Consider the following 14,163-nt stretch of genomic DNA (forward strand, 5'->3'; position numbering starts at 1 on the left):
AAAAAAATTAAAGGAACGCTTTTTAATCAGAGTATAGCATCAAGTCAATTAAACTCCTGGGATATTCATCTGGTCAGTTAAGTAGCAGAGGGGGTTGTTAATCAGTTTCAGCTGCTTTGGTGTTAATGAAATTACAGCAGGGGCACTAGTTTGAGACGACTTCCAAAACAGGAATGATTTTACAGGTGGAGGTCACTGACGTTTTTTTCCCTACTCCTCTTTTCTGACTGTTTTTCACTAGTTTTGCATTTGGCTGGGGGTCAGTGTCACTACTGGAGGCATGAGGCCATACCTGGACCCTATAGAGGTTGCACAGGCAGTCCAACTCCTCCAGGATGGCTCATCAATATGTGCCATTGCCAGAAGGTTTGCTGTGTCTCCCAGCACAGTCTCAGAGCATGGAGGAGATTACAGGAGACAGGCAGTTACTCTAAGAGAGCTGGACAGGGCCGTAGAAGATCCTTAACCCAGGGCCAGTGTCACTACTGGTAGCATGAGGCGATACCTGGACCCTATAGAGGTTGCACAGGTGGTCTAACTCCTCCAGGGTGGCACATCAATACGTGCCATTGCCAGAAGGTTTGCTGTGTCTCCCAGCACAGTCTCAGAGCATGGAGGAGATTACAGGAGACAGGCAGTTACTCTAGGAGAGCTGGACAGGGCCGTAGAAGATCCTTAACCCAGGTCAGTGTCACTACTAGTAGCATGAGGCCATACCTGGACCCTATAGAAGTTGCACAGGCAGTCCAACTCCTCCAGGATGGAACATCAATACGTCCCATTGCCGGAAGGTTTGCTGTGTCTCCCAGCACAGTCTCAGGAGCATGGAGGAGATTCCAGGAGACAGGCAGTTACTCTAGGAGAGCTGGACAGGAACGTAGAAGATCCTTAACCCATCAACAGGACCGGTATCTGCTCCTTTGTGTAAGGAGGAACAGGATGAGGGCTGCCAGAGCCCTACACAATGACCTCCAGCAGGACACTGGTGTGAATGTCTCTGACCAAATAATCAGAAACAGAGTTCATGAGGGTGGCCTGAGGGCCCAATGTCCTCTAGAGAGCCCTGTGCTCACTGCCTGGCACCGTGGAGCTCGATTTGCCATTAAACACCAGAATTGGCAGATCTGCCACCGGCACCCTGTGCTTTTCACAGATGAGAGCAGGTTCACCCTGAGCACATTTGACAGACGTGAAAGGGTCTGGAGAAGCCGTGGTGAACGCTGAGCTGCCTGTAACATCAATCATTCATGACTGGTTTGGTGGTGGGTCAGTGATGGTCTGGGGAGACATATCCATGGAGGGACGCACAGACCTCTACAGGCTAAACAATGGCACCCTGACTGCCATTAGGTATTGGGATGAAATCCTTGGACCCATTGACAGACACTACCCTGGTGCAGTGGGTCCTGGGTTCCTCCTGGTGTACTATAATGCCCGGCCTCATGTGGTAAGAGTATGCAGCCAGTTCCTGGAAGATGAAGGAATTGATACCATTGCATGGCCCCCACGCTCCCCTGATCTGAATCCAATAGAACATCTCTGGGACATTATGTTTTCGGTCCTTATGATGCCGCCAGGTGGCACCTCAGTCTGTTCAGGAGCTCAGTGATGCCCTGGTCCAGATCTGGGAGGAAATATCCCAGGACACCATCCGTCGTCTCATTAGGAGCATCCCCGACGTTGTCAGGCATGCATACAAGCACGTAGGGGCCATACAAACTACTGAGGACCATTCTGAGTTGCTGCAATGAAATCTCAGCAAAATGGACTCACCTGCCGCATCATTTCTTCACTTTGATTTTCGGGGTGTCTTTGAATTCAGCCCTCTGTAGGGCGATAATTTTAATTTCCATCAAACGATGTGGCATCCTTTCCTTCCTAACACATTACCCAGTCCATACCAGTATAGATCCTAACACATTACCCAGTCCATACCAGTATAGATCCTAACACATTACCCAGTCCATATCAGTACAGATCCTAATAACTTACCCAGTCCATACCAGTATAGATCCTAACACATTACCCAATCCATACCAGTATAGATCCTAACACATTACCCAGTCCATACCAGTATAGATCCTAACATATTACCCAGTCCATACCAGTAAAGATCCTAACATATTACCCAGTCCATACCAGTATAGATCCTAACACATCACCCAGTCCATACCAGTATAGATCCGAACACATTACCCACTCCATTTCCAGTATAGTTCCTAACACATTACCCAGTCCATACCAGTATAGATTCTAACATATTACCCAGTCCATGCCAGTATAGATCCTAACACATTACCCAATCCATACCAGTATAGATCCTAACACATTACCCAGCCCATACCAGTATAGATTCTAACACATTACCCAGTCCATACCAGTATAGATCCTAACATACTACCCAGTCCATACCAGTATAGATTCTAGCACATTACCCAGTCCATATCAGTATAGATCCTAAGACATTACCCAGTCCATACCAGTATAGATCCTAACATATTACCCAGCCTATACCAGTATAGATCCTAACATATTACCCAGTCCATACCAGTATAGATCCTAACACATTACCCAGTCCATACCAGTATAGATTCTAACACATTACCCAGTCCATACCAGTATAGATCCTAACATATTACCCAGTCCATACCAGTATAGATCCTAACACATTACCCAGTCCATACCAGTATAGATCCTAACACTTTACCCAGTCCATACCAGTATCGATCCTAACACATTACCCAGTCCATACCAGTATAGATCCTAACACTTTACCCAGTCCATACCAGTATAGATCCTAATACATTACCCAGTCCATACCAGTATAGATATCCAGCATGATATTTTTCCCCATTTAGATCTGATGTGTTTTTAAAGTGTTCCTTTCATTTTTTTTTTTTTAGCAGTGTATAATAAAGCAGTGTTGGTACTTACAGTGAGAACTGAGCCAAAAGCAATATCAGAAGTCACATTATAGTGACAGCAACACTACTGTGCTCAACCCCCCGAGACCGGCCAGGTGTATGGTAGCACCCGAGGAGCTGGAATTGGGGGCCAGAGATGGCGTCCACCATTGTTATATTTTTTTGTTTCCTAACTTGTTATGGATTTTTAAAATGCCGATATTATCTGATTTGAAGAAGTAGTGAAAATAGTCCTATGCATGGGAAGGGCTCCGGTTCTATCACTAGAAGTCTTGGTGTGACCCCTCAGTGTTTAAATAAATGTATCTTTTTTTCAGCTACAATAAATCGAGACGTTCATCTAACATCCCATTAGTGGCTCAGGCTGGATTAGGTGAGTTACAGATAGTTATATTTTGGGGAGATTATCTGGATTGGTGAATACTGGCTGTCAAAATACCCTGCGTTTACTTTAATTACACATCTGTTTTACGAGAAGCACTGAACAGTTGGGAGCAGGCATGGAGGGTACAGGTGAGTACAGGCGAGTACTTCCACTGGAAGCAGGCATGGAGGGTACAGGTGAGTACAGGCGAGTACTTCCACTGGAAGCAGGCATGGAGGGTACAGGTGAGTACAGGTGAGTACTTCCACTGGAAGCAGGCATGGAGGGTACAGGTGAGTACAGGTGAGTACAGGTGAGTACAGGTGAGTACTTCCACTGGAAGCAGGCATGGAGGGTACAGGTGAGTACAGGTGAGTACTTCCACTGGAAGCAGGCATGGAGGGTACAGATGAGTATGGATTAGTACTGGTACTTGAAGCAGACATGGGGGGTACAGATGAGTACAGATGAATACAGGTGAATACTACTGCTGGAAGCAGGCATGGGAGGGTACAGGTAAGAGTAGGTGAGTACAGGTGAGTACTGGTTCTGGAAGCAGACATGGAGGATACAGATGAGTACAGGCGAGTACTGGCACTGGAAGCAGGCTTGGGGGTACACTTGAGTAAAGGTGAGTACTGCCACTGGAAACAGGCATTTAGGGTACAGAGAAGTACAGGTTAGAACTGCCACTGGAAGCAGGCATGGAGGGTACGGATGAGTACAGGTAAGTATTGCCACTGGAAGCAGGCATGGAGGGTACAGATGAGTTCAGGTAAGTATTGCCAATGGAAGCAGGCATGGAGGGTACAGATGAGTTCAGGTTAATACAGGTGAATACTGCCACTGGAAGCAGGCATGAAGGGTAGAAATGAGTACAGGAGAAAGCCTCCGCTAGAAGCAAGCATTGAGGGTACAGATGATTATAGGCGAGTACTGGCACTGGCATCAGGCATTGAGGGTACAGATGAATACAGTTGAGAACAATTAGGTACTGAAAACTGGAAGCAGATACGGAGAGTACAGGTGAGTATAGCACCTGGGAGGCTCGGCTGAAGCATAGCAATGTATTACTTGGAAGCCAAACCAAGCACCATTTCACAACCAAAGCATTGCTAATCAGGAGATCCGTCTCCCAATCAGCTGCTGCACCAATCACAAGAGCTATCTCCTGGTCGAATGTGGCATCAGTGCTCAAGGTGAAATTCCATATGTGGTGGTGAAGACAACCTGGAGAGGAGACCCAGCACTGATCCCAGGAAAGATGAGTGTAATGGCAGCAGAAAGCAACATTATGAAGAAAATATCTAAATACCCAACACCAGATTTTATTACTCTGATAGTATGTGCTAATAATGTACACCTCCAATTGCACACATATTAAAATCATCTCTATGTGTCCATCCATCCATATGTGCCTGTTTTTGATAATTATATTTTTTAAAATAACCTTGGGTTTATGAAGACACTTTTTAGACATTCCTAGAGATTTTCGTATTTTTTTGTTTTGCCGAAAGAAAATTTTTGTTTAATTTTGTTAGATGGGTCACTACTATTCTAAATATCACTCCCCCATTCACTTTGGTGAAGTCCCACCGGCCTTGTCAGCTACTCCCTCCTTTGGGTGCACCCTCTTAGCAAGCTGGGTGCTAAGGAAACACTTGTGCATGAGTGCTCCTGAGCTAGGCTGTGTGTGTCCATAGACATACACAGTGCTGGTAAGCCACGCCTCTGCTTCCTCTCACATTCATTTGACTGACAGCAGCAGAAGCCTATGGATCTGCTGCCCTTGGTCTCTTCTGTGAAAGCAGGAAGTGAGGGGCGTGGTTACAGGAGCCAGCCAAGTGTTTAGGGGTCGGGAAGGTAGGATAACTAGCGGGGCATTTTTTTTATGTTAATGCAGAGAATGTATTAAGGTAAAAAAAAGTTTTAGACTTTAGAACTACTTTAACCACTTAAGCCCCGGAAGATTTTACCCCCTTCCTGACCAGGCCCTATTTTGCGATTCGGCACTGCATGACTTTAACGGACAATTACGCGGTCGTGCGACGCTGTACCCAAATAAAACTGACGTCCTTTTTTTTTTCCACAAACAGAGCTTTCTTTTGGTGGTATTTGATCACCTCTGCGCTTTTTACTTTTTGCGCTATAAACAAAAAAAGAGCGACAATTTCGAAAAAATAACAATATTTTTCACATTTTTTATATGAAATTCCCCCCCCAAAAAAATGTAAAAATCAAAATTTTTTCACATTTTAGGCCAATTTGTTTTCTGCTACCTATGTTTGGTAGAAAAAAATCGCAATAAGGGTATTTTGATTGGTTTGCGCAAAAGTTATTGCGTTTACTAACTAAGGGAAAGATTTTTGTCATTTTTATTGTTTTTATTTAATGAGTAATGGCGGCGATCTGCGTTTTTTTTTGCGGGACTGCGACATTGCGGCGGACAGATCGGACCCTTGACTGACATTTTTGACACTTTTGGGGGGACCAGTAACTACAGTAATCAGTGCTATAAATATGCACTGTTACTGTAAAAATGACACTGGTAGGGAAGGGGTTAACTTTATTAGAGATGCAGGGGTTAAATGTGTCCCTAGGGGCATGCTTCTAACTGTAAAGGGGCGTGGCTTTTCATGTAACCACAGAGACATACGATCCTACATAGCAGGATCGTATGATCTCTGCAGTTACACCAAGGAGAATGACAGGCGGCTTTGTTTACATCAGCCGCCTGCCTTTCTCCCTCTCCAGCAGGAGATCGCGGGTGGCAGGCAGACATCGGAGCCGCTGGTCACTCGCGCGGGGATGACAGTGAATGAGCGGGGGCGGAAGCGCGCCTCCGGCGGCCCATGCTCGCCCCCTATTGGCTCGCAGTAGAGTGGCGTATATATACGTCACTTTGCCAAGGAGGGGCTGACCGCCGCCGTAAATAGTCGGCAAGTGGTTATGGTTGTCCACAAAATAGGCAAGGCTTTCTCCAATGGGTTATGTTTTGGGAAGATATCTAGAAAGATCTGAGTTGTATCTTGTATCTAGAACACATTGTGAAATATTGTTTCATGTCAGATTTGATGAAGGGAATATCCATCTTCCCAGAGGATAATGGTTTCTCTACAACCCTTCTAGGTAAGAAGAAGGACATTCCTGTAGATAAATTCCTGGAAGTTGTTAAAAATTTCCGAAAGACGGAATTAGCAGACCATAATGAAGATGAAGAAGAGAATGCAAACATTTCCCCGGTTGGACGATACCTGGAATACGAGGTAGGACAGAACATTTTAACTCCACAGATTGGGTTACGGAGAGGATGATAATGTACTTCTCCAGTAACTGGAAATGATTGTACACGTAAAATGCCCCCATTATACTGGAAATCCTCTATTTGTGCAGAATTCTTAAGACTGAAAATTACTTTTAGAATTGATTTTACGATATAACATTTATTATGAGATTTTACTGGTTGGGTTTATATATCTACTTCAAGTGACTCCAATGTCCCTGTGTAGGAAGTTCCCGGAGGGTATTTGAGCTCCTGTACTGTTGGTCAGGCTGAGGAGAACCAAGCTAAGAATCGCTACAAAAATGTCTTACCATGTAAGTATGAGCTCCTAGATAACGTACTCTACATCGGCGTTTCTCAACTCAAAGTCTGAAGGCACCCCAGTCTGAAAGGTAAAAAAAATATAAATGTCTTATCAATGGGAAACCTAAATCTGGGGCAATGCACACAACCACTTTGATGAAATGTCCTTCACATACGAAGCCCAACTTCACATCAGAAGTCTCCCCATCTCATCAGAGAACCCTCTTTCACCACTTTACCACCGGAGGATTTTCCTGCTTTACGTCCAGGCCACTTTTTGCAATTCGTCACTGTGCGAATTTAACTGACAATTGCGCGGTCATGCAACGCCATACCCAAACAAAATTTACGTCCCTTTTTCCCCACAAACAGAGCTTTCTTTTGGTGGTATTTGATCACCTCTGCGCATTTCATTTTTTGCGATATTAATAAAAAAATGCGACAATTTTGAAAAAATAACAATATTTTTCTACTTTGACAGTTAAAAAATATCCAATATATTCAATTTTTGTCATATATTTAGGCCAAAATGTATTTAGCTACATGTCTTTGACAAAAAAAATTCTCAATGAGCGTATTTTTAACCGCTTTAAGACCGGAAGATTTTACCCCATTCCTGACCAGGCCATATTTTGCGATTCGGCACTGCGTTACTTTAACGGACAATTGCTGTACCCAAATTAAATTTATGTCCTTTTTTTCTCAACAAACAGAGCTTTCTTTTGGTGGTATTTGATCACCTGTGCGATTTTTACGTTTTGCGCTATATACAAAAAAGAGCGACAATTTTGAAAAAATAACAATATTTTTCACATTTTTTTATATGAAATTCCCCCAAAAAAATGTAAAAATCAAAATTTTTTAACATTTTCGGCCAATTTTTCTTTTTTACTATATGTTTGGTAAAAAAAATCGCAAAAAGCGTATTTTGATTGGTTTGCGCAAAAGTTTATTGCGTTTACTAACTAAGGGAAAGATTTTTGTCATTTTTGTTGTTTTTTTTTTTAACGAGTAATGGCGGCAATCTGCGATTTTTTTTTTTGCGGGACTGCGACATTGCGGTGGACAGATTGGACCCTTGACTGACATTTTTGACACTTTTGGGGGTACCAGTGACATTACTGCAGTAATCAGTGCTATACATTTGCACTGTTACTGTAAAAAATGACATTGGCAGGGAAGGGGTTAATTTTATTGATGATCAAGGGGTTAAATGTATGCCTGGTGCTTACTGACGGGTGTGGGGGGAGGGGATTGAGTGACACAAGGACAGATCGCAGGTTCAGCTATGCTGAATCCTGCAATCTGTCCTTGCCTGTCACTTAGGAGATCCGCCTGCTTTGCTTACACAAGCGGGCGGATCTCCACACTCGATCCCCGACGATCGGGGAAGAGCGGCGGTTATCACCACCGCTCCTCCCCTGGCCCAACTCCCGCTGTGACTGAATACAGTGGGAGAGAGCCTCTGGTGGCACGCGAGCGCCGCCCACATGGCGAGGAGTCCAGCGACGTAGGTCTACGTCGCTGGACGGAATCGAGCCACTTTGCCGCAGTACCAGCTCAGTAAGCAGTCGGCAAGTGGTTAAATCAGAATCCCCCCACATCAGAGGGCCTCTGTTGGAGCCCCCCCCCCTTCGTGTCAGAGGCCCCCATCCTGTTAAAGGTCCCTCCTTCATGTCAGGGGCCCCTATCCTGGTCAGAGGTATCCATTTCAAATCAGAGCCTTCCATCACATCAGATTTCACTATATACAACAGAGGCCCCCTTTAACGGAACCGCCGGCCCACACTGTGTTTGTGGTCTTCCGTCAGTATACGGCTTCCTTGCAGTCATGAACATATATACCAGATTTTCCCAGCCGTCCTCATAAAAAGCTAGCTGACAACTTAGCTTGTACAAGTTTTGGAACCTTCTCCTTTATTGAACAGTTTCACACTCAATTTATACACACATGAGCACATCCCCCTCCTGATCAAATTACCCCATCGGGTCCGGGGGTTACCTGATTACATTATCATATGCAGATTAAATTGTATACAGAAATAGAATTAACCTTAACTAATTATCTATCCATCTGGACAGAATACACATCCCACCTCATTACACAAACAATAGGGAGACATTGAAGTACAATACACATTAGCATAAGTGTAGACACAGGCCTCATTTGAAGCAATCCAAATCATTACTTATCTGTCTTTCACTCCCAGTGACGGTGAGTACCGTCACACCCCTAATCTCCGCAGAACCCCTCATCACCAATTCAGAGCCCCTCAGCACATCAGATTTCCCCTATACGTTAAAGTCTCCATTGTATTAAAAAAAACCCTTGACAGATTCCCCCATTACATCAGAATCTCCTCATCACTATGAAGTCCCCCCATCATAGAGCAATCTTATCTATTGCTGATCCAAGACAAACTGGCTCTTGTGCTTGTAGCACCCCAGGGGAACCAAAATGGCATCCCACGGCACCTTGGTTGGAAAACACTCCTTTACACATTAGGGTTGATGTACTAAAGGAGCAGAGAATTCTGCAAAGTGAATGTCCCCCTACCTTGGTGAAGCTGTATTCACATTAATTATCCAATGATGCAAGCCACAAAAATTAGGCTTTAACCTGTCTTTAACATGATTGGATGTTCAAAGTGAACAAAGGCATCACCAAAGTCACTAAGCTAAGTGAACATTCTCTTCTTTAGTAAGCCAGTACCAATGAATTGTTGGCACTCTTGTGTAGCACCCTACAGGTAGGTGCTAGGCAAATGTATAGTGGGCCTTGTCTGCCTAACAGCAGGGCCATGTTTCCTTTTAGTCAGGGTGTCAGGGCTTCCAGGTGTGCCTGCTGAGAGGGGAGTCTCCCCACTGAGCCCTGTGAGAGGCTTCTCATAAGGCAGTGGAGGAAACCCAATCAGGGGACACATTCAGGCTTGAATCTACCCCAGAAGGCAGATTATGTCGCAAGGGATTCTGGGAGTGGATATAAGTTTGGGGGAGTGACATGGCGTCTTTGGCAGGAGCAGCGTCCCAGGAGGGAGAGTACGGCTGTCTCTCCTCCTGTCTGAGGAAGCGGATGTCCCGGGGTGTCGCCTGAGAATCCAGAGACTGCTGAGTTGAGCTGAAGGGGGATCCAGTGTGCCAAGAACCTGCGGAGAGCGAGAGGGGTCCAGTCCCAGGAAAGCCTACACAGGTCGTGAGTACTGAGGATTGCCCCTGGGGGTCTTCCTAGTGTCAGTGGGGACCACTCCGGAGAAGTTTTTAGGAACCAGATCTCAGCTAGCTGGAAAGGGGGTACCTAGATTGAGGACCCTGAAGTGACAGAAGGGGTACCTAGTCAAGGGACCCTGAAGAGTTAAAGGGGGCACCTGCAGTTTGGGCCCTGAAGAGACAGTGTACAGTGTCCTAGTTGAGAGTTGCAGCTATACACAAATTCACAACAGTCTACCTCAACCCAGAGCAAGGCTAGAGGAAGAAGTCAGTGACTTTGCAGTACAGCAGTGTTTGTAGCTCATTGTTCTACAGTCCTGGATCTTCTGGACTCAAGGTTGAGGATCTTGCACTTCTTTCAAGTTACAGTGTGTTCTGAGCGTCAGTGAGCGTTGGCTGGCGTCGGCTGGCGTCAAGACAGCGTTGACAGACATTTTCCTGAGAAAGTCCCACGTTGTACTTAGTTGAGCTTAAAGGAGTATCCCACTCATTCCCTTCTCCCATCCCCTTAATTACAATAAAACAACATAACAAAGATGCCGGAGTTGTCCATGTCTCAGTTCTCACACCCAGGGTCGCAGCTCACATGGGCTGGAGAGGTAACCGGTGACAATGGCAGACCCACATCAGGCCACAGGCCTGGAAAACCTGCTACACTTGTGTTTTAGCTTTTGGGTTTGAATCCTTTGATAGACACTGTCTGCATTGAAGTTGTATGTCTGTGTGGGCTCCCTTGTGATGCTCTACTAAACACTCACAATTCAAAAACATTTGAGTATATTACTTGGCTTCTTACATATTGGTCCCATTGTATGAGTGTGATGAAGACATTAGATTTAGAACTTCTTTGATGGGAAGAAAATGAAAAGGCTGACCATATCTCATACAGGTCCCTCTAAGGCAGCCTTTCTCAACCTCTTCAACACAGAGGAGTCCCTTTCCGGGCTAAGGGAACACCTGCTAAAAGTTATATCTACAACTCTTGATACATTAGTGTGATGGTCAGTGGGAAGAACACTTCTTACATTTGTGGTCCATTGGGAAGAATTACCCCCTTACAGATAGCTAAAAAGATCAATGGTGTCAGTGGGAAATTATCTGAGAGGCAGAAACTACTCATTGTTCAAGGAACCCCCAGCAACCTCTAGAAGAACCCCTAGGGTTCCATGGAACATTGGTTGAGAAACCCTGCTCCAAGGGTTACGTACTCTATATGACAAATAACGTCAATCAGCCCTCATGCAAGAAGATCAATGGGAAAAAAACTGTATAAGAAACATTGTTGGTTATCAGCTAATATTGCTTGCAGGGTTCTGACCAAAGAAACACAGAAAGGAAGACCAAACCAAGCAGACAAAGAAGTCCAAGGCCATTTTATTTGTTGATAAATCAGTCATTTAAAACCATTTAATGCATTTCAGGGGCCAAACCGCTCTTTCTTTATCAGGGCTCAACACACGATTAACCTTGAATAAACTCAGAGGAAAAAGGGACCACAGATCTACAGTCAGGTCCATAAATATTGGGACATCGACACAATTCTAATCTTTTTGGCTCTATACACCACCACAATGGATTTGAAATGAAACAAACAAGATGTGCTTTAACTGCAGACTTTCAGCTTTAATTTGAGGGTATTTACATCCAAATCAAGTGAACGGTGTAGGAATTACAACAGTTTGTATTTGTGCATTCCCGCTTTTTAAGGGACCAAAAGTAATGGGACAATTGGCTGCTCAGCTGTTCCATGGCCAGCTATGTGTTATTCCCTCATTATCCCATTTACAAGGAGTAGATAAAAGGTCCAGAGTTCATTTCAAGTGTGCTATTTGTATTTGGAATCTGTTGCTGTCAACTCTCAATATGAGATCCAAAGAGCTGTCCCTATCAGTGAAGCAAGCCATCAATAGGCTGAAAAAACAAAACAAACTCATCAGAGAGATAGCAAAAACATTAGGTGTGGCCAAATCAACTGTTTGGAACATCCTTAAAAAGAAAGAACGCACCGGGGAGCTCAGCAACACCAAAAGACGCGGAAGACCACGGAAAACAACTGTGGTGGATGACCGAAGAATTATTTCCCTGGTGAAGAAAACACCCTTCACAACAGTTGGCCAGATCAAAAACACTCTCCAGGAGGTAGGTGTATGTGTGTCAAAGTCAACAATCAAAAGAAAACTTTACCAGAGTGAATACAGAGGGTTCACCACAAGATGTAAACCATTGGTGAGCCTCAAAAACAGGAAGGCCAGATTAGAGTTTGCCAAACAACATCTAAAAAAGCCTTCACAGTTCTGGAACAGCATCCTATGGACAGATGAGACCAGGATCAACTTGTACCAGAGTGATGGGAAGAGAAGAGTATGGAGAAGGAAAGGAACCGCTCATGATCCAAAGCATACCACCTCATCAGTGAAGCATGGTGGTGGTATTGTCATGGCGTGGGCATGTATGGCTGCCAATGGAACTGATTCTCTTGTATTTATTGATGATGTGACTGCTGATAAAAGCAGCAGGATGAATTCTGAAGTGTTTCTGGCAATATTATCTGCTCATATTCAGCCAAATGCTTCAGAACTCATTGGACAGCGCTTCACAGTGCAGATGGACAATGACCCGAAGCATACTGCGAAAGCAACCAAAGAGTTTTTTAAGGGAAAGAAGTGGAATGTTATGCAATGGCCAAGTCAATCACCTGACCTGAATCCGATTGAGCATGCATTTCACTTGCTGAAGACAAAACTGAAGGGAAAATGCCCCAAGAACAAGCAGGAACTGAAGACAGTTGCAGTAGAGGCCTGGCAGAGCATCACCAGGGATGAAACCCAGCATCTGGTGATGTCTATGCGTTCCAGACTTAAGGCTGTAATTGACTGCAAAGGATTTGTAACCAAGTATTAAAAAGTGAAAGTTTGATTTATGATTGTTAATCTGTCCCATTACTTTTGGTCCCTTAAAAAGTGGGAGGCACGTATACAAACTGTTGTAATTCCTACAGCGTTCACCTGATTTGGATGCAAATACCCTCAAATTAAAGCTGAAAGTCTGCAGTTAAAGCACATCTTGTTTGTTTCATTTTAAATCCATTGCAGTGGTGTATACAGCCAAAAAGATTAGAATTGTGTCGATGTCCCAATATTTATGGACCTGTATACTAGGACCAGAATTAAACTTTCCTTATGTAGTAAATATTTGCCACTCAGCAACTGTTACATTGTTTACTCCATGAGGAAAGCTCAGGTCTGTGTCAACCTTACCCCTAACGCAGATGGTCAGACACTATAACTGGCTACTGTGTTCTTCACCTATAGCAGCCCCCTTTCCCATAAGGCAAGCAGGTCTACCAGTACTCAGTTGCCCCAGGTCTTATACACATTGTTATAGTTCCTGGGTACCACGCCATGGAAGGGGAAAATGTAGAAAAGCAAACAGGTACTTGTGGTTGGTAAACAGGCAGAGTAGTTCAATGACAGTCCAGGAAAAGGGCAGGCAGAGTTCAGAGAGTAGTCGTTATCCGATCCAAGGTCATACACAGGGAAATCCAATCTAACAGAGAAGGAAAGCCAAACAGGCAACTTGATCAGGGGTTACACACGTATCACTCTCTATCACAAGCATGAGACTGAACGTTTGGCTGGCTTAAAACAGGTTTGGTTTCCACCCAGAGACTGACCACATTTATCACCTTGTAGGTCAACAAAGAGACAGGGAGAATGCCATAGCCAAAACCAGGATGCTGGAATGAGGAGCAGGAGTGCTAGATGCTCCTGACATTATAAGGGGTGTGGAAGGGCCCCTGGACCCCTTGGAGCAGGTTTGTCAAGATTCTGGCGATGGAAGTACCGTACAAGTCTGGTAGTTTGAATATATGCAGCTGAGACCAAATTATTTTCTTCAGGACCAAAGCTCTTTCAGGCCACCAGTTACTGGACAGAATTCCTTACTTTCTTGGAGTCAAGAATACATTTTACCCCATATTTTTCCTGTCCGTTGACCATGAGCAGAGGCTGAGATGAAACAATGGTATCCATCTGAAGAAGTTTTAGAAGAGAAACATGGAGTACATTAGGGATCTTCATAGA

The 14,163-nt window shown here is 44.4% G+C and overlaps 1 protein-coding gene across 1 annotated transcript in view; it reads left to right on the forward strand.

The window, feature by feature from the left end:
* Nucleotides 1-14,163, forward strand: part of LOC309550555 (receptor-type tyrosine-protein phosphatase kappa-like) — a 408,935-nt gene that overhangs the window by 353,577 nt on the left and 41,195 nt on the right. The window contains exons 17-19 of the mRNA XM_082250907.1: nucleotides 3,242-3,297; nucleotides 6,418-6,554; nucleotides 6,798-6,885. Of these exons, the coding sequence (XP_082107033.1) occupies nucleotides 3,242-3,297; nucleotides 6,418-6,554; nucleotides 6,798-6,885 (281 nt within the window). The remainder of the gene's footprint in view (nucleotides 1-3,241; nucleotides 3,298-6,417; nucleotides 6,555-6,797; nucleotides 6,886-14,163) is intronic.

Source organism: Pelophylax lessonae, assembly GCF_965119305.1.
Source record: "Pelophylax lessonae genome assembly, chromosome: 1".
In the NCBI taxonomy this organism is placed as follows: Eukaryota; Metazoa; Chordata; class Amphibia; order Anura; family Ranidae; genus Pelophylax; species Pelophylax lessonae.